Below are 24,976 nucleotides of genomic sequence, written 5' to 3'. Positions count from 1 at the left end.
TCGTGACTTTAATTGGGAAATGAAAATATATTTAAACATCACAGAATTGTGAAATTGCAGAAGGAACTTCATGTCTGGATCTCTGAATGGTCATTATGATTTCATATCATTTTTCTTCCTTCTCATAACCCTGCACATTATTTCTATTTAAATAATTATCTAATGCTTTGTTGAATGCCTCCATCGAGTCTGCCTCCAACACAGGTAGTGTATTCAGGATCCGAACTAGTTACTGTGTGAAAAAATCTTTCTCATATCCCATTTGCTTCTTTTGCAAATTACTTTAAACCTGTGCCCTCTCATTTTCAATCCTTCCATGAGTAGGACATTTTCTCCCTCTCTACTCTGGACAGACCTTTATGGTTTGGAAGACTTCTGTCAATTTTTTTCTTGGCGATCTCCTCGGAAAGCAGTCCTAACTTCTCCAATCTGTCTTCGTAACTAGAGTTTCCCATCCTGTGTAATGTATTAGCAGTTTATTTATTTAGATTGCAAATTCCTTCTTTGCTATTCGCTTCAATTAATCTCAATGAATGCATCCTATGAAGACGATCTATATTTTGCACCCTAGCTAAATGATGGTCGCATTCTTTGCATAATAGCATATTTTTTTTAAATTCTGCTGATCAGCAACTGAACTGTTTGCACGGACAATAAATGCACTCTCTAAATCTGTTGAATTTAAATATGCCCGTTGTAATTTATGGTGAACCCAAAAATGACAGCAGAGAATTAAATACGAGAACCTATCTCAACGTTCGTATTGTTACAATTCATTCGCCACATTACTAATAATGAATAGGAATTCGTTTAAATGCAGGTTTATTTTCTGTGTTTTCATGCTCTGCTGTGAGTGAACAGCACATCGAGTCGGCCTCAAACCTCTTCCCAACCTGAAGTTCTAATCCGGGTATTGGGAGGTTGCTTTCCCGAAACTTTATTGAACGCGAAGCGCTCTAACGATTCCACTTGGTGGCGCTGGCAGGTCAGTTGCAATGCGAGCAAACCCAGTCGTTCTCCATCCAGTTGTAACTATTTCAGCAAAGCCTGAGTCCGTCTGTCTGTACTTAGCGACCGGGAATCATTCGTCACTTGGATGGAAATGGTGCAAGACGACAAGCTGAGAAGACAGGTTTGGGTGAGATGAGAAACAGGCGTCAGATCCAGCCATCTGGGCCCGAGACTTAATACATTATTGAAACAACTTCTGAAAAGTTACACGAGAGGTTAATGTTTTGCCCCAGTTGAGTAAGTTAGTAAAGCAACACCCGCCACCACACACCAACCCCCCAGTGAAATGTAACAGATATTCTTATGGCATGCCCAATAACTCCCACAGTGCTGGAAGTATACCAGTGCTTAATACAGACGTACAATTGTATAGTTCTTGCCGCAAAAAAACCCTCCATTGTTGGGATATTCAGGCACTCCAATGACACACGATTGAAATATTTATAAGGCGCAACGAGAAGGAAAAATACACATCCCGCTGGTGAAGTATGGTGGACATCCTTACTGACCTGGTAACAGGCCAGCGGTTGTTCTTTGGCATTGGCTTAAACCATTGATGATTCAGTTGGTGAAACCATGAGAACGAGCGGAGTACATGAAGACACACGGTGCAATTCCAACCTTTGAACGCTCAGGGCACGGGACCACATGAGACCCTGGGACTCCGCCGAACTCGTTCCCTGTATTGCCCACGTGCTGCACTCAGAAACATGTCCCTTCAAATCATTTGCCAAACTGGAGTCGAAATCCTTGGTGTGAACTCCCAAAATAATTACCCGGGAGGACGTTTACAAATGATAAATGGGAGAGAGTGCAGAACATGTCCCAAGTTGTTTTGATTGGGGCGGGGGTTGGGGAGTGTTCGGCCAGTGTCCGGAGTTATATGTGTGTATTGGCGTCTCTCTCTCACACACACATACTGTCTCCAACAAAACCAGATGTGAGAATTGAAGGAGATTTGCCGCAGTCTGTTAGAGAGAGAGAGTGGGACCATCTCCATGCTATGATTTGAGGGTTTGCCTCCTGCCCTCATTCTGAAGGCTAACTCAGGACCTGTGTGTGTGTGGGGGGGGGGATGGTATTTTGAGTGGGATCGGTTTGATTGACGGCTGACGTCAGTCTCCGTCCCCGCCCTCCCCGGCAATGTCTACAAACTGCAGCTCCCAAAGTCCACTCACTATTCCACCGGGAAACTGGGCAGGCAGGCAGGCGGGCCAGCAGCAAGCCGAGAGAGGAGCGCGATGGCCTGGATTGTACAGTTTACCGCCTGGGCGCTCGCCCTCCGCACTGCTGCCGCTTTCTACACCTCCAAGCTCCATCCGCCCAACCAGGGTAAGTCGGATCGTCTCTCCCCCCCCCCCCCCACTGCGGAACTTGCGAGGATTTGTGAACTTGGAGCGGAGCGTTCCCCTGCTCCCAGCCAGTGCACTGGGGCAATAGCACAGGAGCAGAGAGGCAGATACCCAGAGCCTTGCTCTTAAAGTCTGTTCACCTTTCTCGCCCTCACTCCTTCCCTCAGACTCTTTCTCCACGGGCCGGCTAGCTCTCCCGAACCTTTTAAACTGTTCGAGCGGGCTCCCCTCCAACTCTTTACCCCGTCTGTCCCAGGGAAGTGCCCTTCTTGGTCAGAGGGCTGCCCCCCTCCCTCAGTACGTGAGGGACAGTTCACACCTTCCGCAGTCCCGAGCCTAACCCAACACCTTCAGGAATCGACCGTGGGAGCCGCGATCGCAAAATGACCAGCAATTTTTTTTGTGCTTTCGGCTGCTTACACCGAGCAAGGAATTCGAGCGTTGGAAATGAGAAACAGTTCAAGGTTGCGCAGCATTGCGATCAGAATGGGGAATTTACAAGATTGCTATATTTGAGGGAAAAACCCACTTCACAACAATCGGGTCATTGAAATGAAGCAACAGCGGGTTAACTGTTTTCCTTAAGTGCTTTTTTAAAAGTTTTTTTTTCTGGATGTTTGGGGCAGAGAGAAACACAAAAGGCACAGATTCTGGTTTTGCGGCGAGCTCTGTTCAATATTCAGACCATGTCCTCTGTCCTTCATTGTCCTCCCGCAGTGTAGCCCATGTTTCAGCACATCTCCAGCGGAGCCAGTCAGTAATTCACAGTCACTCCGCCCCCGGGAGTGGCATTCAGCCCCTTCACCCACTTTCCCCGCAACCTCCTCCCCCGCTCTGCTCAGTGAGGTGCCGATTAACAGAAGTTAAGTGGGTGCTTTCCAACAATTCCTGAACTCAGGCACTGCTGCGGGGGGGGGGGGGGGGCTCTCGATAACGGCGCCCCTCTAACCATTGCGGCTGGCATTCAGAGCTGCTCTCGCCCTGAGGAAAATCATGCGTTAGGAGGAAATTTCCCACTCTCCTATCAAACATCCATTGGCTTCTTGCTTCTTGTAGCCCCCCCCCCGGGGGGTGATCTTACACACTGCACCGCTTGGCAGACCCGAGTTCTTACAATGAGTGTTCTTCTCTGTCTCCCCTTGTCCTTGCCAAGAGTTAGTGACAGGGAGCGAGTGCGGGCTCCCTACCTGCCTGCACTAGATCAATCACATCGAAACACTGACCGCTGCAGTCGCAACACTACCGTCCAGTCAGGGAGCGGGCATTAACGAAGGTGCACGCACATTCTTACCGAACCCAAATAGTTTCATACTGGAAATGCTCTCGCTGGGTTAAAGCTATTTGGAAACAAGCAGGAGGGTTTTTTTATGTGGGGTGGGGGTGGTGTCAGCCTTTATTTACTGTTACCTTTCCGCTGACGGCTTGTTCTTTCACTCCACGCAGTGATTTTGTTGGACTCCAGGTCTGTCCAGGGCGAGTTGGGCTGGGAGGCGTTCCCCCCCGAAGGCGGAGTGAGTATGCCAAACGTTGAGACTCTCTTTTGCAGGTTGAGAATGATTCCGTTGCCAAATCCCTGTTGGCAGCGTTTTGGAGCGGGAGGGAAGGTCACGTTTCTCTCCCCCCGCCGTGAACTGAATCGCACTCTGTCCCGGGGGGAGAATGATACCTCCCCCAAAGGGGAGGGAGCGATCCAGCGTTGGAAACCCGAAAGGGCAGGCAGCAAAGCCGAGCTGGTCAAGCAGAATTGGGGTGGCCTTTATCAATGCTCACATGGTTCCGAAAGCCATGATCGACTCATGCGATCCTCTCCCCCACCGCCCCGTGCACCCAGAGCAGGGTTAGAGTACACAGTGACAATGCTCGCTGTTAAAACGGACTGCAAATACCTCGAAAGAATCCTCCCAGGCATCATTCAGGCAATTACTGAAGGGTTTCGGATGGATCACAACCAGCCGGAAAGTGGCTGGACGGTGGGCACCGGTTGAATGTGCGAGTTATTCCACTTGTGGGTGCAGTTAGGTGGAAGGGGAGAGGGGGGGCTGATCGGTGCCTGGTGCTAAGTCCGGGGAGCTGGGGGAAAATCAGGCCTCCCCACCACCTTCACTTCGAGACAAGCGACAATTGGCAAACAGAAGCGAGGCAACTTGTGCCATCGACCCAGGCTAAAGGACTAGCCATTGCAACTCTTCCCCACGACACTGTGTAGGCAACCAACCGAGCCTGAATCCTCTTTTATTTTTAGGGAAAACATGGCAAATTTTCTTTCCAGTTTCCCTCTAAGAAAATGTGCAAACGAGGGCAGTCAAATACAGTTTGAATCGAGGTAGATTCCCACAGTTCGAAATACGAAGGACGGTCAGTCCCGCTGCTTTAGTTGTCGTTAAACATTTGCAGTGCGTTATTTCTCTCACTGATTGGAATTGCATTACCGATTCTATTGCACAGACAGACAGTGGTTTCTGAAGAAGGTTGGCAGGGAGGGTTAGCGTCAGCTGAACTTTGGTTGCATCTTTCCCTTGGCTCCGTTTGCATTTGCGCGTTGCTGGCCGTGGAACGGTAATCCCGGTTACAGGCCGGTTGGCAGCAGAATGGGGGATGAGACAGCAGCAAGCACCGTCCGCCGGCCAGTGTCCTCCCTTCGCTGGGCGGTGGGGGAGTAATTTTTATCTCAGTCAGAGTCAGACATCCCCATTCGAAGCGAACATCCCAGTCAAGGTCACTGACTGCAGAGGGAACTGACTCATCTCCGAGGAGCTGGAGTGGAGGCAGCAGAGCAGGGCAGTCTTGAATGAACCGATATGGGTCTGACTGATGGGCCAGTTAATAAAGTCTGCTCGTGGCCATGGCTGCGGGCGAATAGGACACTTTGTTGTTTATTATTTACAAAACGGAGTTTAACATTGAAACGCTTTTCATTTAATTGAAAGGTTGGTTGCTTCCATAACAGGTGCTTCAACTCTATTTATAAACCCTTGTGAAAAATTAAACAGGCCCTGTTTCTCTGCTGCACAAAGTGCGCTTGACGTTTCTTTAGATTTCCCTGGACCAATGTTTTAATACAATACAGGGAAAAAAAATTGACTTTATGTTTTCAAATATAAGTTGTCATAACATGCTCAGACGTGAAGCAACCAAATGTATGATTTACAATAAACGCAATGAAAAAAAACTGTACTTGTACCTTTTAAAAATGTATATGAGCGCTTAAAATTAATTAACACGGGCGGCGAGGCACTGGAGTGGTTTGAGCAGCATACAATTATTCTGAGCAGTTGATGAAGGTTGTCGGGGATGAGAGGCAGACGTGACCCTGCCGTGTAGCTTGATTTGAAGCCAGCTTCTAATTAGAGTTTATCGTTTTGTCTCTAACAAGATTTAACACATTGCTGATAAATTAAACCCTGGTACCCAATCTCCCGGGAACTCCGAATGGCGCGATGGCCACTGAATCTTTATTAATTCCACGGCAAGTCAGGGTAATGACCGAGATATTATGGGACTGACATGAGGATTCATGTGTGGCAAGACAGCAGGTGCACTGTCTCCACTTTCTCTAATTAAACCTAACCAGCCACGCTGACAAATGCAGAATGAAAGGTTACGCTCAGCCTTCAGTTAAATACCATCCGAATCCAGGCTATATTCTGCATTGAGCACACAACTCATCCTTTCCCGTTTGAAACAAATACATGCAGACTGATTATGAATGTAAACGCAGTGTATTGTGCCATGACGTAACTTTTTATAAAAAAAAGCAATCTGTTTTAAAACAATTCAACTACATATTTACAGCAGTTTTTTAAAACTGTACTGCAACGAGTTATTGATCTGTACACCTCAAATTGGTTCCACCATATATAAATTCGGATTCATTCAAAACTCACTACCCTCGACTTCTGATTATGCCCATAAATTACCAAATTTTTTTTAGCTTTTACAAAACCACCTCTGCAACCTTTTCCAGTACTGTTTCCATCCTCTGTCTATCTATCCCAAGTACCTTGCACATTTTGTCCATCCATTTCCCATGGCTACAGTTTCCTGTATCCTTCTGCATTGATTTTACAGTCCATCATCAAGAAATGTCTGGAAGCCTATGTCACCATCAGTCATCTCCCTTAAAATTTCATTGGTCAATGGCATCTGCCTCTCCCTTCAGAAAGCATCTTATAATACCTGTAATTATTTGATGTACCAAAATGTATGTTATTTGCTCAATGTTTAACCAACCAGCTCCATTTAACATCCATCATGACTGGTTTTATCGAAAGCAGAATGAGACAAAGTCTTGGGCAATGTAGATTACACTTTTGGAGAAATGCTTGCAGTGTGAAATTTTACATTAATGATGGTAAATTGCATTACACCGTTGTATGTAGACATGGAAGTAAAAGATGGATGCATTTATTTTAACAGTGGGAGGAAGTCAGTATCATGGATGAGAAGAATACTCCAATTCGTACATACCAGGTCTGCAATGTGATGGAAGCAAATCAAAATAACTGGCTGAGGACTGATTGGGTCCCTCGTGAGGGAGCCCAGAGAGTTTACATAGAGATTAAGTTTACCCTTAGGGACTGCAACAGTCTGCCAGGTGTCATGGGAACATGCAAAGAGACATTTAACCTATTTTACTTTGAGTCAAATAATGATAATGAGTGGTATATCTCAGAAAACCGGTACATAAAGATTGACACCATTGCAGCTGATGAGAGTTTTACGCAAGTCGACATTGGTGATCGTGTGATGAAACTGAATACCGAAGTCCGGGATGTAGGACCACTGACTAAGAAAGGCTTCTACTTGGCATTTCAAGACGTAGGTGCCTGCATTGCCTTGGTATCTGTCCGTGTTTTCTACAAGAAATGCCCACTGACAGTACACAACTTGGCACAGTTCCCTGATACCATCACAGGCGCTGACACCTCATCCCTTGTGGAAGTCCGTGGTTCATGTGTGAACAACTCTGAGGAGAAAGATGAGCCAAAAATGTATTGTGGTGCAGATGGAGAATGGCTCGTGCCCATTGGCAATTGCCTGTGTAACACTGGATATGAAGAACAGAATGGAGAGTGCCAAGGTAGGATACAATAGTATATTTGAACTTACTTCATTTTGACTTTGTACATAAGTAATTTCATTAGTGATAAGATTGTATGGTGTAAACAGGGATAATTAGCTGGTCCAGTGGGACATTATAAGATGGAACAATGTAATTAACAATTTAATATTTAAAAAATAGATTGTCCTTGAAACTGGTATTCGATGATATGTCACTGGGCTTGTGTCTAATTCCTTGATGTAACCCATTTGTAAGTAACCCTCTTGTTGGTCATGATGATGCCATACTGACTTCTGTTCCAATACCGTATCATTCACAAGGACACAAAGTTACAATGATATTTTAGTATAACCATATTTTTGTAAAAATGTTAATTTATCATTTATCATGATATCATTTATCTAAACATCACAATCTTGTTGATTAATGAGGAACTTGCTGCAAACTTCCATTGTAGTTAATGCATCTAAAGGTAAGTGCAAAGTTCAAGTGACCCCCCCCAAAAAAAAGTTAATGTTAAAAAACATAATATTGATTCATTTTTAGTAGAGGTTTTAGATTAGGGACATTACACACTGATTTCAGCAGAATATCATTTGGTTTCTGCTAAAGAAAAGAAAATACAGTATGTAACCTAAGGATCAAAAGGAATGGCATGAAACCATTTTTACAGTGAATAATCTAATTTTAGAAATTGTTGAAGAAGTTTTTTGATTGTGAGCTGCTAACAAAAAGAGAAATATTGTAATCATAGTGCTTGAGTACATATGTGTACAGTAACATTACACTTTAAGAAGAAGCTGGAGCACCATGAAATTGCAAAATGTCTGTCAAATCCATTTAATAGTTTTAACCAGAAGTGCTTTATTTTCTTACATAATTTCAATCTTTAAGTATCCCTACATTCCCTTTTCCATGAGTTGTACTGTATTGGGTTCACTACATTTTTAATGTGGGAAAAGAATTACCAGCCACCTTTTCATTTCTTTCATAGACTTTGTAATCTATTTAGTTTGGCCATACTGGGGGTGATCAAGAGTTGAAGATATGTAGCTGAATGGATCATTATTGGATTGTCCTGATTTAATAACAGAATGAGTTTTTTTAAACTTGTATTAACATTTTGTGTAGCTAATTATGTTGCTCTGTTCAAAAAGAGCCTCGTGACAGATACTAAATGGACAATAAAGAAGAGAGTACAGCTCTATCCTTGAGCATAACCAAATGTTTTATTGAGTGACAGAATCCAGGCCACTCTTTGAACTTGGCACAGATACAGCACCAGTAGAACTTATCATCCTATCCTTTTTCTGAAACTACATTGTCATTTAAAGAGGATGAATCAGAATATTGTAATTGATAATCCAGTGATAAATTATCCTTCAGTTTCAGATCAGTCATTGCAGTTCTTGCGAAATAAAAAACAATGTAACTTATAGGAAGAAGTGAGGGTTAAGGGAATAATTCAATATTGAAAGACCATTCAAATTGTAACCACTTTTTAAAAAAAATTCTAATGCAGTTGATGCAGTTTTTTGATCAAGCCAAGAAAGCTGCATTAGGTATAATAAAGTGATGATGCACATTTCCAAAAGATCTAAAGATCATTTTGTTACCTTCTGTCTTCAATCTGAAGTTCATTTTGTTTTATAAAGTTAAATAGATTATCATTTTTTTCATAAACACCCCCCACTTCCCCTACACACTCTCCCCCCCTCCCCCCACCCCGCCCCACCACCTCCACCCACCCCAGCCCCATTTGATTCAAGTAAAACTGACTGTTTGAATCTTTTTGAATAGGAACTACCCCTATTGTTTTTGCATGAGAGGACTCTGACGGGACAATTATGGAGCAGGGGTCAAGGGTCACTTATTTCCTCATCCATCTTCCTCCTGTCATTAGGGGTCAGAGTTAGATTGATTAAGATCTCATGGTGTGACAAAAGCCTGGCAATCAGCAGTGGTGGCTGCTTATTGTGATTGCAGTCACCAACGCTGGTCATCTGCTGGGGCCTGAGACCTCATGGGACAGAATTACATTTCCTCTTCCAGTTGTCACTTTCAGCAGAATGTGTTAATACTTGAAAGAATTGAAAGATTGGAAGGGACGTATCTGAGGTTTCAAAGTGACAGACGGGTATTGTCTGTGCCACCTGCAAGTTCATATGAAAGGGGCAATGGTGTCTGACAGACTGCCTGATAAGATAGCAAGGAGAAGAGAGTCTAGTGATTGCATCGCTGATCAAATGCTACTGAAAACTGATCACAACACTTGATTTAACAGAAGCGAAGAAAATAACATGGTAACACTGCCTTGCAGAATCTCAACAACTCTTTTATTTTAATGAACCGCATTCCTAGATTTCCCAAGGAATCAATGTCGTGGCGATTTTATGCTGCTTACAGAGCATATTCCATTTGCCGGATGTTGAGTCAGTTCAGAAACTCCCCACTGATCCCTCCTTAATTATTGCCTCATTAAGATAATCCTCCATTTGAAAACAATCTCTTAATTATGATGCTGTGTTGTGAGTTTTACTAATCCAAATGAAAAAAATAATGGTTGTAGTCAAGGAGCAGTAGTTGATGGAGCTAGACTTTCAAACATTGAGGAAAATAAACGTTTTTGGGGCCATGCCTTTTACTTGTTTTGACACAATAGCATCTCCAATCCAACTGAAAGTAAATTGGGAAAGTCATAAATATGGGGCTGCATCATTTCTGATGAGTGACAGAACAGTACTTGTATCCTAATGCACAATTACAGTACAGCCAAATTACAGAATGAGTAATTAACAGCCAACAAGTTTTGTAAAGCAGTTAAACAGCACTTGCACAAAGACAACAAAAGCAACCTTCAGTCCAACATTCCAGCAGTCTTAAAGGGGAACTGTCTTTATAGGAAAAGGTTCAACACCTTTTTCTGTTTGCATTTACCAAGCAATAGATGTGAACCTCTGAAACAATCACTTGTAATTTCAGTACAACATTATGATGAAATTGCGGCTTTCGCAGTTTACCTGGAATCTGGATCATTTCGATTCTACCTTGCAACTAAGTTCTGGATAAATATGCTTATTATGTAGGCAGAACTGTCAAATAATTTTTAATAAAGGTAGTTTCTTTAAAGTGTAATCACAGAGTCTAATCGTTTTTAGTGTGTTGAATGAAGATACCTATTTATTCTTCTTCGATACTTAGTCATTTATCAAAACAAAGTGGGTTATATTAGTGCAACGTTGGAGAAAAATTTATAGAAATTTGGCCTATTGAAATAGTAGTTTTAATCATGTGATAGCTGTTCAGGATTCAAATGCATATCAATATTCCTAACCAAACTATTACTGTGATTGCAATTTAAAATGCTGCAGTGGAAAAATTCCTTCTGAGCTCAGTGCATGAGATTCACATGCAGGATGCTGGTGTTTTACTGTCAATCAATGCTGAAAGATCAATATGATCTTCCTCAATGTCATCATCATACTAACCCTCTCACCCCCCATTCATTTGATCTGTGAATGAACATTGTCAACCAATCTGCCAGCTTTCTCTTGCATTTATCACTTTCCTCATTTACAAATATTTTACAGTGCATTATGCAAATAATACATCCCATTTCCTATTCCACTAGGAAAGAAATTTCCTTTCCAAATTGTGTTTCACACAGAAGATGACTGCTGTTTAGAGACTCTGTGCAAGAATGAGATAGTGAATTTTAACACTGGGCAGAATCCTACTTGAAGTGAGAGGTGTGAAGAAAGGAGTGAAGGTATAAAGGAAATTAGAAATCTGTAAGCTCATGAGACCTAACATTTAAAATGATGAGGCCTCTTTGATTGGAGGGCAGTTTGGAGTCCTTAAATTATGTTAGGAATCACAGGTTACTATCTAAAGCATCAATCTACCTCTTAACAGATGAATGCATTCATTCAAGACAAATCCTGCTTCTTGATGTTTGTTACGGAGAGTAGAAAGTCAGTTTGTTTCCGGGTTTTCTGATGTTTCCCTGGAGGGGCACACATACAGCAGCCAGGGCTGGGTGAAAAATTTCTTCTTCACACAAGTGGTGAAATAAAATCCAACACTGCCATTTTACTGTTTGTTGGTGACAAAGGAAGTTCAGAGCAAGGGCACCGCTCTGAGCATCTGAATATGTGCCGGATTCTTTGACATTAACAGGTCAGGAATGGTCAGTCCACCTCCTTTCCTGTTGTCTTCTGTTGCCTATACTCATCCTCTCCTTCCTCTACCTTTCAGTCCATTCACCCTAACTGCAAGACTTCCCTCATCACCAATCAAAAGGACAAATATAGCAGCTCTCCTCTTGTGTCACCTGTTGCATTCAGTCTTCCCAATAATGCATTCCGCCTGAGTCGGGAATTGAACCCGGGTCTCTGGCGCTGCGAGGCAGCAGTGCTAACCACTGTGCCACCGTGCCGCCCACCTGTGTCACCTGTTGCATTCAGTCTTCCCAATAATGCATTCTCATCTCATTTGTTCTTAATTGCGTGACCTGCACTGCTTTGGCAGTGCATTCCCTCCATAATTTACGTTCAAGCCACTCGCTTCAAATTTAACACAATTTCAATTTCTTAACATCTTGTGTCTTTCTTCTCTCAGCTTTCTAATTACATGCATAAGTCACAACTTCATCTCCACTTTCTTTTACAGTAGACACCATTCTTTCCTCTGCAGGACAAGCTCACACCCTCTGGGGGGATAAAAGAAATCCCTGTCAAAGTCTTTGAGAACCATGTTTGGTACAGAAAGGTATGCCTCAAGTGTATTCACGGCTATCAATTTTATGGCACTTAATGTGACTATTGTCATGCATTGGAAAGAAAACGTGTTAGCTGAAAGTTAAAAATATTGCATCTTTGGTTTATTTGTAGCAGCAAAATGTGGGGATCTTGAAACAGTAGCCTGGAAGAAGCCATAAACATAAGAACTGAGAGTAATGGTAATCCTGACAGGCACAGGTGTTATAAGCACTCCTAGTTGACCAAGCATCAGTTTGTAGAGATTAGCCAGTGTCTGCTCTGTCAAGTTCAGGTTCCTTTGCTACAGCTCTCGCACACGTTGCGATAGATGACTCTTAACCTGGGAACCCAATTGCGTTGTGAAACCATCTGAAAATGGGTTTTGTGAGTTGCTATATTTGGAGTGCACCAAGCATGGCTGCTTCTGCAAGTTGAAGGTATCGCTGACATTGCTTCTCTCCCTCGTCCTGCACCCAATACAGTACATTTAGAATGGCACCCATCTTTCTCTGTTCCAGTTTCTTGAGGGTGAGTTGTCGAAATCCTTTCCGTTCTAGATATCATCGAATCAATATTTTCAGAGATTACCACACACGTCTGGAGCAGGTGGGACTTAAATGTGGTCCTTCTGTCTCAGTGGTTGGGACAGTACCATTGCACCACAAACACCCTCTACATCAACTCGTTCAGACGTGTCAGGATATTCGTCTGAAACAGGTGGGACTTGAAATTAGGCCTTTTAGCTCAGAGGCAGGGTAATGACCATTGCGCTCAAGAGTCCCTATCCCCTCTTCAACTCAAAGTGAAGTGAACAAAATGAATAATTAGTTAACTACCCAAACACCTTGAAGGCTAAAAGCTCAATTACATTCTGTTATTACTGAATTGAGTGCCTGCAGCATGTGGCCACTTGCAATCCTGTAGCCAATCACATTTTTCTCTGCTGGGCTGTTTGAAGAAGTCAGCCTTCAGTTTTTATTTTGTGTTAACATGTCATTGGAGTCCCAGTTACATCTTAACACCTAGATTTACAAAATATTCATGAGGTTCCTGCTTGCCTGCAGTGAGCACCTTGGCTGACTGGGAAATGCAGGGAAATAAAATGTTGAAGCAGCGTTAGTAGGTCTACTCACAGGACATTAACTCCTACATATTTTTCTTCTGGTTGGGTGGGGTTCAGGGATAGGCAACTAATGTTCATTCATGTTTTAACAACCCTGAACACTTTCACTTGCACTGCAGCCAAAACCTACCTTCTATATTTATTCTCCATTGTCTCTTTATGCACATTTAATTTCAATTTCAGACAGCACACTGCTGTTTGTTTAGCTGTCTATATATGGCAGATATACAGGGCTTCATTGCATTGTAATAAACTAACATTGCATTATACAACAATGAACTGTTGCCCTAAAGATCTTTTGGTTAAGTTTATGTCCTTTGAAAATTAGTTATGTCCATCACTATTAACCATAGTAAATACGAGGTCCAAACTGAAGCAAGCAACTCATAATAATGTTTATAATAAGTGTTTAAATTTATTTTGCAGCTTCATATTGTTAGCCATGGGCAGTCTTATTGCTTTAATGATGCGGATAACCCAGTTTGTTTCACTGGTTCCAAGTCAAACGCAATAACTAACAAAAATGGTCCTTGAGTATTATAATACACTTCTTGTTAAGTTACTATTCTTTATGGTCTATGGAAAATCAAATATCAAATCATACAAAACATGGGGGGGGGGTGGGGGGGGTGGGGAAGTCATTTAATTTGTTGGAAACTCTTTGTCATTGTCTGTTTAGTTACTTAATGTTGAGCATAATGTTCAATTGACGTCCAAAAATAAAGTTTGAATATGGCTTTAGCAGCAAAAACAATTCCTTTTCTGTTGTTTTTGCCTGGGTTTTTCCAGATCATTTTTCAGGGTCTGTTTCTGTGAATAGCAGAAGCATCAGAGACTGTCCAGCATAGAGTGCCAAGTGTTGTTTTGACAGTCTGATCCCCTGCCGTTTGCCATTTGACTGTGTTCTGACATGGCTCCAGAACGTCTCTTTGTTTCTTTCAGCTGAAGGGGTCAGAGGCTAACAGAAAACTCATTTTTCCTCAGCCATGATAATTTTGAAAAGCACCGAATGTTTAATTCTTATATTTTGACTTGACTGACTAAAACTCAAACTTGAATATCTGTCTGGATTTAATGTAATGTAATGTAATGTTATTTTTGCAGTGACTGAAAAGTCATCATTTTATATTTCTTACATGTTTGACTTTTTAAATTAGAAATTGATTCCAAATTGAGTGGTGGTTTTGTTAAGAGCTGAAATCATAAAATTAATGTGCATCCTCTATTGTGGGTTAATGATGGCACTATTCCTGCTAATTTTGATGAACAAATTACTGCAATTAGGATACTAATTGTGCCTAACTTAATTAATTTCCACCTCAACCTTAGACTTTCTTAAATATACAAAACATAATTATAATTAATGTTGTGTTGAAAAGCTACTAATCATAAGTGATGTATTTCCAACAGACTCCCATTTGAGCAGCTATTTCTGCACTTGCAGTCTCATGGGGCTGTTCTGCTTGAAATTGAAAGATGTTATATGACACAACAAAAGTCTCATCTCTTTTTAGCTTTCATGAGAAATAATATAAAAGTATTGATTTGCAAACAGATAGGCTGGAGACTTTTAGGCAATGAACTTGATAGTAGAATGTGTTTGTTTGAAAATATGTGCATTTGTGTTAAAAAAGACATCCCAGCTTTGAAAAATGGCCCATTTTGAAGCGTGCCAGAATGGAAAGTGATTAATGCAGTCGCTAAGCAAATTAGCATGTCAAAAGCTTTGAATCAATACCAGTACTTTTTTTGCGCTGGATGCAGCGGGAAAAAGCCTGAGAAGCACCAGGAAGCTCTTGACAGCTGTGCCAATGTGCATAAGAGGCTGTCGATGGTAATGCAGACATGGAAAGCTTGATCTAGCAGCGAGGCTAATCCCCAAAAACAACGAGAGCAGATTAGTTGAAAAACCACTTCAAAGAACCTAATTGCCTCAACAGCGCAAGTTGGAGAAATTGGGAACAGTGTGGAAAACAATTGGTGGTCAGAATATTTGCCAACACTTGAAATACTTTATTAAGTATTTTCCTCCCCCATCTTTTATAGAAACAATTAAACAAGATCAATCCATAAAAGGATCTTGACATATTAATGTTTTAAGTCATCATAGTTTTGGTAATAGGTAACAATGCAATTTTTATCTTTCAAGTTGAATTAGATAATATTTAGGCTCTATTTTATTCTTGAAAAGACTGAGGAAAATGAATATCTTTTATATTGATTTGCTGAAATTTTAGTTTTGCAATGACCACACCTTTATATCATGTTGTTGCACCAAAGTGCTCTTTTCCTGTTGATGCAAGCATACCTTATTTGGCTGGCAGTGGCTAACTTGTTAATTTTATTGTTGCGTATGTTAATTCCACAAAACTACTTCTCTTGCAAGCTTTTTGTCAGCTGAATACTTCACTTTGTGATGCAGGCTCAGTTACTCTGCTCAGCAAAGTAACTTGGACAATATGCTTGCTGACCTTTATTGGCTTCCAGTCCAACTATCCCTTGATTTTTAAATACTCCAAAGCACCCCTCCCAGCTTTGTAATCTTCTTCAGCCATGCAACCCTGGAGAACTTTGCATTCCTGCAATTCTGGCCTCTTCCTTCTCCTATTGTGCCTTCAGCTGTCTAGGTCCTAAGCTCTAGAATTCCTTCACTAATCCTCTCTTCTCCTTTACAATTCTTCTGAGAACCTACTCTTTGACCAAGCTTTTGGTCACCTATCTTAATGTCTCTGGCTCGGTGTCATAGTTGTTTGATAATTGCTCCTGAGAAGTGTTTTGGCATGATTTACTCTGTTAAAGATGCTTTATAGCTACTATGTGCTTGTTCTTGCATGCAGTTGAAAGTGAGTAATGTGTGCAGAGTTTGCTGGGATAGTAAACAATGTTCCCTCTAAACTGCACAGCAAACTGAAAGTTTCCACTTGTACAAATGAATCTCTTCAAATTACCACATGGGAGAAGAGAGGGCCTATGCTATACAAAACATAGATAGTGGGGTAGATTTGTTGCAGTCATGTAATTTTACCTTGAAAGCTTTGAAGTTGAAGGAAAAGGTTCGTACAAATTGTTGCATCTGAAAATGTGTTTACTGAGGGAACCTACATGAGGTTTAGTTGTAAGGGTTTATGAACTGAATACTTCACTTCATGGTACAGACTCAATTCGCCCGAACAGCAAAGCAACTTCGACAATGGGAACATAAGCCCTGTGCCTGCTGACCTACATTGGCTTTCTGTCTGAATTCACTGAATGAAATCTTTGACCAGTTTCCTCTGGATCTAGCTTGTCACTTCCTGCCCATTCTAAAAGATAACTTATTTGATTGTGAACATTCATGTGCTGAATAGTTTGTCTCCGATTTTTATTTATCCAGCGTAATTTTAATGCTAAAAAATGATTACTCAAACAGATGAAATGTAGTTTGTTTAGACATAAACTTCTCAAAAGTCACAATTGAATTTGAAAGCGTACATGTACTGACATGAATATAATATTCTACATGCAAAATTGTACTGATATGTTCATTTGAAACGGTGGATGGGGGTTTGGTGGTGGGAGGGGGGAGTGAGAAGCACCTGGTAATAATTCCGGGTGTTGCTCTTCCAAATTTGGGCTGTTTTGATAAATGATGTTTACAGCTGTAAAGCTGGTTACAGTCTTTTTAGTGGTGTCGCAGTGTCGCAGTGGTTTAAAAATTGTAATTTTTAAAACAACAATAAGATTTGTTCCCCAAATACAGGTTCTATATAGTCAAAAACATCTGAAGTTTGCTGAGAACAGTCGCATGAAAGACCTGTCAAATATATTGGTAGTCAGTCTTTGTGAGCTCATGTGATTTTTGACTAACTACATAGAACCCAAAGTGTGGTGTCCCAGCAACACCAGCACAATTTAACATTGCCTGAAGAGAAGCACTCTGGATCATTATTCTGCCAAAACAATCTTGTTGTGGCTTAAGGGTGATTTTTTTTTTTAATCCCCTCCAATGTATTGATTTGATAGTTTTGCTGACTGTAATTTTGTTGCTTTTAAAATTTGATACATTGGTATGGTTTGCAGCATAATTGCATACTTGTTTTGAATCCTATGAATTCACTGACTTTTCTTTTCCTTCCGCTAGTTCTTTGCTATGGTCTGAGCTTGCTGTGAGTAAAAGCACCAAGTCACTGCAAACAATTTCAAAGTACAGGCAAATATATTCTCCACTGATTGCACAGATGGAGCAATGGACTCGGAGCGGGTTGTTGGGGGTGGGGGGTGGGGTGGGGGGCAGGCAAGTGCCTATAAACAATTGAATTATTGTAAATCTGGTTCATCTAGAGTTAAAATTAGGCCTCCATATTCTCCACTGTGCAAAGCATCATTGCATCTCAATTTAAATTGTCAATCTTCCCTTCAAATAACTGGATTGAACAGTGACAAGCAGACAAATATCAACATGTAAATGACTCAGTGTTGCACACACGATTCCATTATGTTGCCCTTCAGATACCCTATCAAAGCTGGCTCAGGATAAGAATAATATATTAGTTAGCCATGGCTTAATAAGATCTTATCAATTGTCCTTAAATATAGAATCCTGGAGAGGTCAACATTTCTGCTGTTTTTGGATGGGGGAGAGTAGCCTGTTGTGACACACTGTAGATTAAAATGAACACCTTATTTAATCAGTGATGGTTGCCAGAGTTCAAACAAGCATGAATTTTATTTGAGTTTCATATCAAAACAATTGTAAAGCACAATTTCTATATTAAAATTGAATTTAAGGTATCATAATTCATTCTGACGTAGGAGCAACTATAAAATATACTAAAGATGTTTACTGAAATGTATGTATACCTGTTGTAAGTTTGCACTTGTGAATCTCATTTATTGCTTTCTCTGGAATACATTTCTAATTTGCAGAAATTGAAATGTCTGAACTACTGTGGGCGGCAGGGTGGCACAGTGGTTAGCACTGCTGCCTCACAGCGCCAGAGACCCGGGTTCAATTCCTGCCTCAGGCGACTGACTCTGTGGAGTTTGCACGTTCTCCCCGTGTCGGCGTGGGTTTCCTCCCACAGTCCAAAAGATGTGCAGCTCAGGTGAATTGGCCATGCTAAATTGCCCATAGTGTTAGGTAAGGGGTAAATGTAGGGGTATGGGTGGGTTGCGCTTCGGCGGGGCGGTGTGGACTGTAAGTAATCTAATCTAATCTAACCTCTTGAAGTCTTAATTATACTCTAAGGGAAACGATCAAATGCTTTGCATTTAGTCCCACAAGATTATTTTTGGCCAGTATCGGAGAGAAACTTTATAGAAGGTTTAGTATTCCTCATTTATTTGGACAGAAGCAGAGAGTTCGGCGGATTCTGCTTTAGTGGAAGGTCACAGCTCATTTTCTAACAAAGCGGTTGGGATTATTCCAGACGTTTGGGGGTATGGTGCGTAAATTCTGAAGTTGGGACCATATGTGGTTTCTGACTCTTTTGAAAGCAGACACTGGGTCTGCAGTTGCAATCTCCCCAGAAGTGATCTGTTTGTTGGCTGACAGTGTGTTGGCTTTCCGTGTTGTCATTTTAAACAACAGTACCACAAAGAGTGGTAGCTGCTACTGAGGGTTGTAAGGAGAGCAAGAGGGCACCTCATTGGAGGGGAAGAGAATGACTCTGTCCTTGGGACCCAGTCAGGTAAGCGCTAGTGATTATCATGCTGAGCCTTTGCATGGCAGCATTGGAACCAGATGCATTCCTCATAGGCCATCCATCCTTTGTACCTAATAGTTTCCATTGGGACGTCACAGCGAGACTTCCCCTATTGGAGCATTTGGGGATAGTTGGGAGGCAATTTAAAACTCTTAAAGGGCTAGTTGATTTAAATTATCTGCCCCTCTGATGAGTGAGCATCAGGTGTGCTTGCAGTCCTCAGATTAAAATGATCCAGTGGCCAGGCCATGCCAGAGAGCTGTGTAAATGCCATTTAATCCATCTGTGCTACGCTCCACCTTCCACTTTGTGAACCCACACACCCCACCCCCACCCTGTGGGCCCCTCAACCCACAATCTGTGCATGGGAAAATTCTGCCTAACAATTTGAATGAGACCACTGTTAGGAGGTTAGTATTCTTAAGAAACAAGGTCTTAAAAAAAAATTGACAAATCATTTTCCAATTTACAGTGGGAGGGGATGGGAGTTTGTATGTAGTTTGATACAATGGTGTCATCGAGAGATATGTCGATGCTTGCAATATGTTTTTGCTGAATAAGTTATGAAGAAGAAAACATCAAATTAGACAAAAATGCAAATAAATGATATTCAGTGTACCATATCGAATTATCAGTGAACAGTAGTTTCTATCTCAAGCATCCATTTTGTGAAAAGTGCAGGTTTACAGTTTTTTAGTATTGCAGCTGATCATACATGTGCAGGGAATAGAATTGATAAATTGGGGTCTACATTGGATAATATTTGAAAATGGCATTGAAAATTATGCTGTATAATTAATTGTTCCCCGAGTGATGGCAGTCGGGTTGAATGCCACTCATACTGTTTATTGGCTGGATGTATCTGTGTGGGGCCAGTATCGTAACTGATTAGCACCAGTGATAGCTAAACCTTTTTAAGGGAGACATACGGTGAGGCTGGTACAGGTGCTTTGAGTTGTGGCTGAAAGAGTTTGAAAAGGAAAAATTAATTAAGTATTACAACAAGAGAGATTGGCGCCAGAGTTTTCAAAGTTTGTACTGGTGCTCTTGTTGGATAAAGTGGAATGGAGGAGAGAGATCCTGCACTTGCAATGGGGAAGGAGATTTCTGAGATACACAGTTAACAGCTAATGAGAATAAGTAACCGTGAATGTCAAAAGTGAAGCTTCGAAGATCTGGGTGCAGTGCCACAAGAATTTCAGTGACCTCACATAGGTGGTCACGTTCAGTGAATGCATCTTCAAATACCATAACCTATCAACTGCAACCAGCCTCATCACTACTCAAATCATCATACATACGTGTATTAATCAAAGCCAAAAATCCCCATCAATTAGGACTCAAGCTAGAGTGTTCAAGCTCAGCAATTAACACTGCTACAAGCATCCCGCCCACATTCCACAACTTGCATGCACTGCTAGCTATTCAACCATGGGGATCTCATTAACCAAAATATATTACATCACACCAACAGGCACCTTTCCCTCTGAAAGTTTTTTAAAAAGTCAAATACTTTGTAAAAGTGTCTACAGTTATGTTGGGAAAACCAATGGAGGCAGCAGGAGCTAACTGGACAGAGTGGAACCCTGTGTAGATATTTTCTAATCCACTTGGACAGTGATGTTGTTACAAATGTATGGGGCCTGAACCCAGGCCTCCTGGCTCTGAAGTTGGGGCACTACCACTGTCCTACAAGAGCCTTAGGGCACTTGCATATCTTGGTATGTGTCAACTCCATCAGGACTGCGGGTAAAAATAGTGCAGGTGGCAACCTAGCAGATGTTTCACACATGCTCTGTAGCATTCTGATTACAATGTTTAGGATATCCTACACAGGATGCAAAGATGAGCATGTGTATCAAAATGTTTTGACTCAGAACTTGCCAAAAAGGCTGAAATAAATGCCAAAAAGCATTGAGGAGTTGGCATCAATTGGGCAGAGCTTGGAACTCATCTTTTCCAGCATGAAAGAGGCAGAGAGAGAGAGAGCCAAGTCCATTCACACAGTTGCCGATCCAAACATTATGGTTTATGCCTCAGCTTTTGTTGTGCTACCAGCAACAGCCACACAATTTCCAAGTCCTCGAAGGAAGACCAGGCTGCCCTGAAAATGTGTTGCTGGCACTTTCTCTCAAAGACCAGGCTGCCATCAACTTAACTGTGAATTACAGTATACAAAGGCACCTGGAGATTACTGCAACATTCTACCTATACGTCTTCTGATAAATCGCGAGAATTTTTGAGGCTTATCCACACTATTATCAAATCATCTTTGAGTGCTGATTGACGTCATGATCACCTGCCCTTCTGGTGAAATAACTCATGTAACTACATGGTGGCAGGCATGACACACTGCCTAACTATACACATGCATTGTGGCCACCATTTTGGTGTTTAAGTTTTAGGTAAAAATGGATGCAAATGAGTCAAGTTTCTCATCAGTTGCCTTTCATACGGACTGCAATTTGCTTTCTGAAGTGCAAACTAGTAACTGCTCCAATTATAAACAACAGTGCAACAGCATAGGGAGAACTTTTGTTTGCTACTTAATGCAATGGGGAAGAAGCTGTTGTAATATGAGCCTTTTCAAGTAATTGTCTTTCTACTATAGTAGCTAATACATTGTGATTCGATATCAATGCTGTCCTGGAAGAATTTTAAAAATGATACTTTCTTTGGATAGAGAACTTAGCTTATCTGATCATGCTTTGAGGAATTCTCTATATTGAATAGAATAAAGCATTTATCTCTGTTTCTTTCTGTTATATGTTACCCTGTTTATCTGTGTGACTCTGCATCATTGCACCACATTTTTTGAGATGGGTTTTTGTAATGAAGTTATTGTTTAATGGGAGGGGATTAATGGATCGTTTTGTTTACAATATCTTCACACATATCAGATTAGTTTCTTTTATTGGTGACCAGAACTTGACACCTCAGTATCATGTTTTCAGCCAAAGAAACAAAACACGTTTTGAGAAAAGTTAGAATCCTTTTTAGTCTTGCAAACACCTCCAATTTTTTGACTCAGTGATGTTGCTCCTGGTTGCAAAACCCAGAGCTACAGAATATGCCCAACATAAGCAATGCTGAGAGTTGCCAATGTATTCTTCAGGGTTTTAAATGGCAGCTTGCTGCAACTGGGTATCTGATTCAGTGCAGTGTCCTCTGAAGGAAATTACTGTCAAAGTGAACAAGGCAAATGTTTCTATGAACCCAACTGATGAATCATCACTAAGACATACAGTTTGAATTTAATTGACTGCAACAACATATATAATATAAATATAAAAATTTGGGAATGCACAAGGCCAGAATTAGAAGTACAGTTGGAGAATTGTGGGTTTGGAGGAATTTATAGATGTAGGGAGGGATGAAGGATGTCCAAAAGATTGCTTGCTGTAATTCATCATGTACAGGAGTGATAGGGAATGGTACTTGCTGTGTGTTAAACATGGACAGAGATTTGGATGGTCTCATGTTTATGGATGGTAGAATGTGGGAGACGGCCAAAGTGCTTTGAAATAGTTAAAAGTTACCTAAACTTTCCAAAATGTTGACTTTGGTATGGTTGAAACACCACCAGAACCTGGCAACATCTGGCTTCCACGAAGGTAGGGTGAAAGGGACTACACTGGCAGGATCATTTTGATATTAAAATGAGGCTGCATGCCTCAGAATTAAAGTTTGTTTTTAATTTAAACCTGGCCTTAGCAAATATTTTAAAGGTGCCTAACAGGAGGCACAGATTGTTGGAGGGATCTACCTGTAAATTTACCTGCTAAATGTAGTTTATCTTTTCACATCACTTCTTCCCAAGTACCATTCTAACATCCCCTAATAACTGGACTAGGAGAAAGTGAGGGCAGCAGATGCTGGAGATCAGAGTCCAGAGTGTAGTGCTGGAAAAGCACAGCAGGTCGGACAGCATCCAAGGAGCAGGAGTATCAACATTTTGGGCATAAGCTGTTTTCTGATGATGGGCTTACATCACTTCTTCCCAGATACCATCCTATCACCCCCTAATTAACTGAACACCTTCCTGATGCTTCTGACATCCTCTACATTTAACCCGTATGACCTCTCTGAAGGGTCGTCCAATCACTCCCATGCCTTCCCTCCTCAAAGGTCTCAGATCTCATTCACCATCAACCCCTTCAATCTCCCTCACCTAATGAGACCTCAAATCCCTTCTTCCTTTCATAGTCCTGAAACTATACCCACCTGGTAGCCAACTGCCACCTCAATCTCATGATGGAAAACGGAGCTTAAAAAAAGTTGCTTCGGTAGTATTGTTAAATTTAGCAGGACCCAGCTCTCCTGGTTGTAAAATAACCCCCTCATGCCCATTCTACCTTCAAGCTCATTATCAATGCTGCAGCTTTAAAGCAGATAGTATTTAGAATATTCAGTTCATTTTAAAAATAATGCATATAAGTAATATCGAACAAAATAAAAATATGATGTAAAAAAGATGAGACAGAGAAAGTTTCAAAACAAAGCTCTAACAATAACTAAACTGTAAAGGGGGGTAAGACGTCTCACTAGAAAAATTAAACTTCTGTACCAGGGAGATTCTTTGTCTGTCGCTAAAATTTATCTCTCAAATTTCCATATGAATATAATTCACCAGCCCTGATTCCTGTTTTCGTATTTTTGCTGAGTAAAACCATGGGTCAGCCTAGCAATATAACACTAAAATCCATGGAAGACTATTAAGTCAACAATAGGTCAGGGCAGCAGATCATACTGAGAAACATGATTTCTATATTTGACTGCATCACATAAACCGTGGATGTTAATATCCAGTAGAGATGACAATAATGGTGTGTGTAGTTCACCTGATGAATAATCCCATTATAAATCACTAGTCCATTGTAGCACATAATTGCATTTTGTAGCTGATAAACTACTTAGTTTGGGAAATTTTAGATCTTCCAAATATAGTGCGCTTCTACAACACCATTGAAGTCATCTTTGGCAACGCAGACAGCAACTGTATTCAGAAGATGCAATCAGTACATGGATCTTATATTAGCAGTAAGAACCAATCAGTGTGAAGAGTTAGTGACAATCCACAGATATTTTTACGCAACCATTTCCTTGTCAAAGTTGGAGCCCCCACACAGAAATCAATAAGCTGATTGTAAATGAGTTTAGGTGAAATGTGAAACATTGCAGATGCTGTGCCAGTGAGGATTGGGAAGCAGGCTAAATATAACCTCCCATTAGGCTTTACACTATAAGTGCTAGTTGTTAATAGAAATCAATACATAGTTAAGAACCTCTGAGAGCCTTCAAAAGGACTGGCTGTTTAGACATTTCGTGGTAACTAATCTCCCAATTGGAATAACCAGTGCAGTATTTAAATCCCACATTGTATGACTAAACAACATCAGACTTTATCTCTGGTTTTAATTTGGCAGATTCCTCATCCAGATTCAGAAGAATATTATGTATTATTGCCAGCTTTATTTTTAAAGCCAATCCAAAAGATTATGGGAAAAGTATTTGAGTTGGAGATGAGTTGAAATAAGTAGTGGGTTTTATTCCTTAGAATCCAACCATTGCATTGGTACTATAAACCACCTCAAAATGAAAATTTCATGCTTAATTTAACTTGTCTCCAATTGTAATCATGCATCCATGGCAACAAACCAAGTGAATGTATAGTTTACAGCATACTTGCACTTTCTATACTAAGGTACACATTGAAATGTAGGAGGGAGGCAGTGGCTTGGCAGTCATCCAAATGGAATGCTTCAAATACATCATAGATTGCACAAGTACAGCGTGATTGGTTTTGAGATGTCATCTGAACTCTGAGAATGGATTACAGCCTTCACTATTCACTAGATATTTATTGGTTTTGATATAATGCAACCATGTTGAATGGTATAAAGTTAACTGTTCTAACATTCCAACATGCTGAGCACAGTTGCAAGATTGAGATAGCATGATGCTTGACTGAAAGATATCCCACA

General features: G+C 41.1%; 1 protein-coding gene across 4 annotated transcripts in view; it reads left to right on the top strand.

Moving 5' to 3' along the window:
* Positions 1–1,723: 1,723 nt before the first annotated feature.
* The window catches only part of LOC122555846 (ephrin type-A receptor 4), a 110,902-nt gene continuing 87,649 nt past the window's right edge, over positions 1,724–24,976 (top strand). For 3 of the 4 annotated variants that reach the window (XM_043702045.1, XM_043702046.1, XM_043702047.1), the window contains exons 1-3: positions 1,724–2,343; positions 3,807–3,874; positions 6,780–7,443. In XM_043702045.1, the coding sequence (XP_043557980.1) occupies positions 2,253–2,343; positions 3,807–3,874; positions 6,780–7,443 (823 nt within the window). In that variant the 5' untranslated portion in view covers positions 1,724–2,252. The remainder of the gene's footprint in view (positions 2,344–3,806; positions 3,875–6,779; positions 7,444–24,976) is intronic. The other variant, XM_043702044.1, reaches the window with a different exon arrangement.

Source organism: Chiloscyllium plagiosum, chromosome 13 (assembly GCF_004010195.1).
Source record: "Chiloscyllium plagiosum isolate BGI_BamShark_2017 chromosome 13, ASM401019v2, whole genome shotgun sequence".
Classification (NCBI taxonomy): domain Eukaryota; kingdom Metazoa; phylum Chordata; class Chondrichthyes; order Orectolobiformes; family Hemiscylliidae; genus Chiloscyllium; species Chiloscyllium plagiosum.
This window is presented reverse-complemented; position numbering and strand designations above follow the sequence as displayed.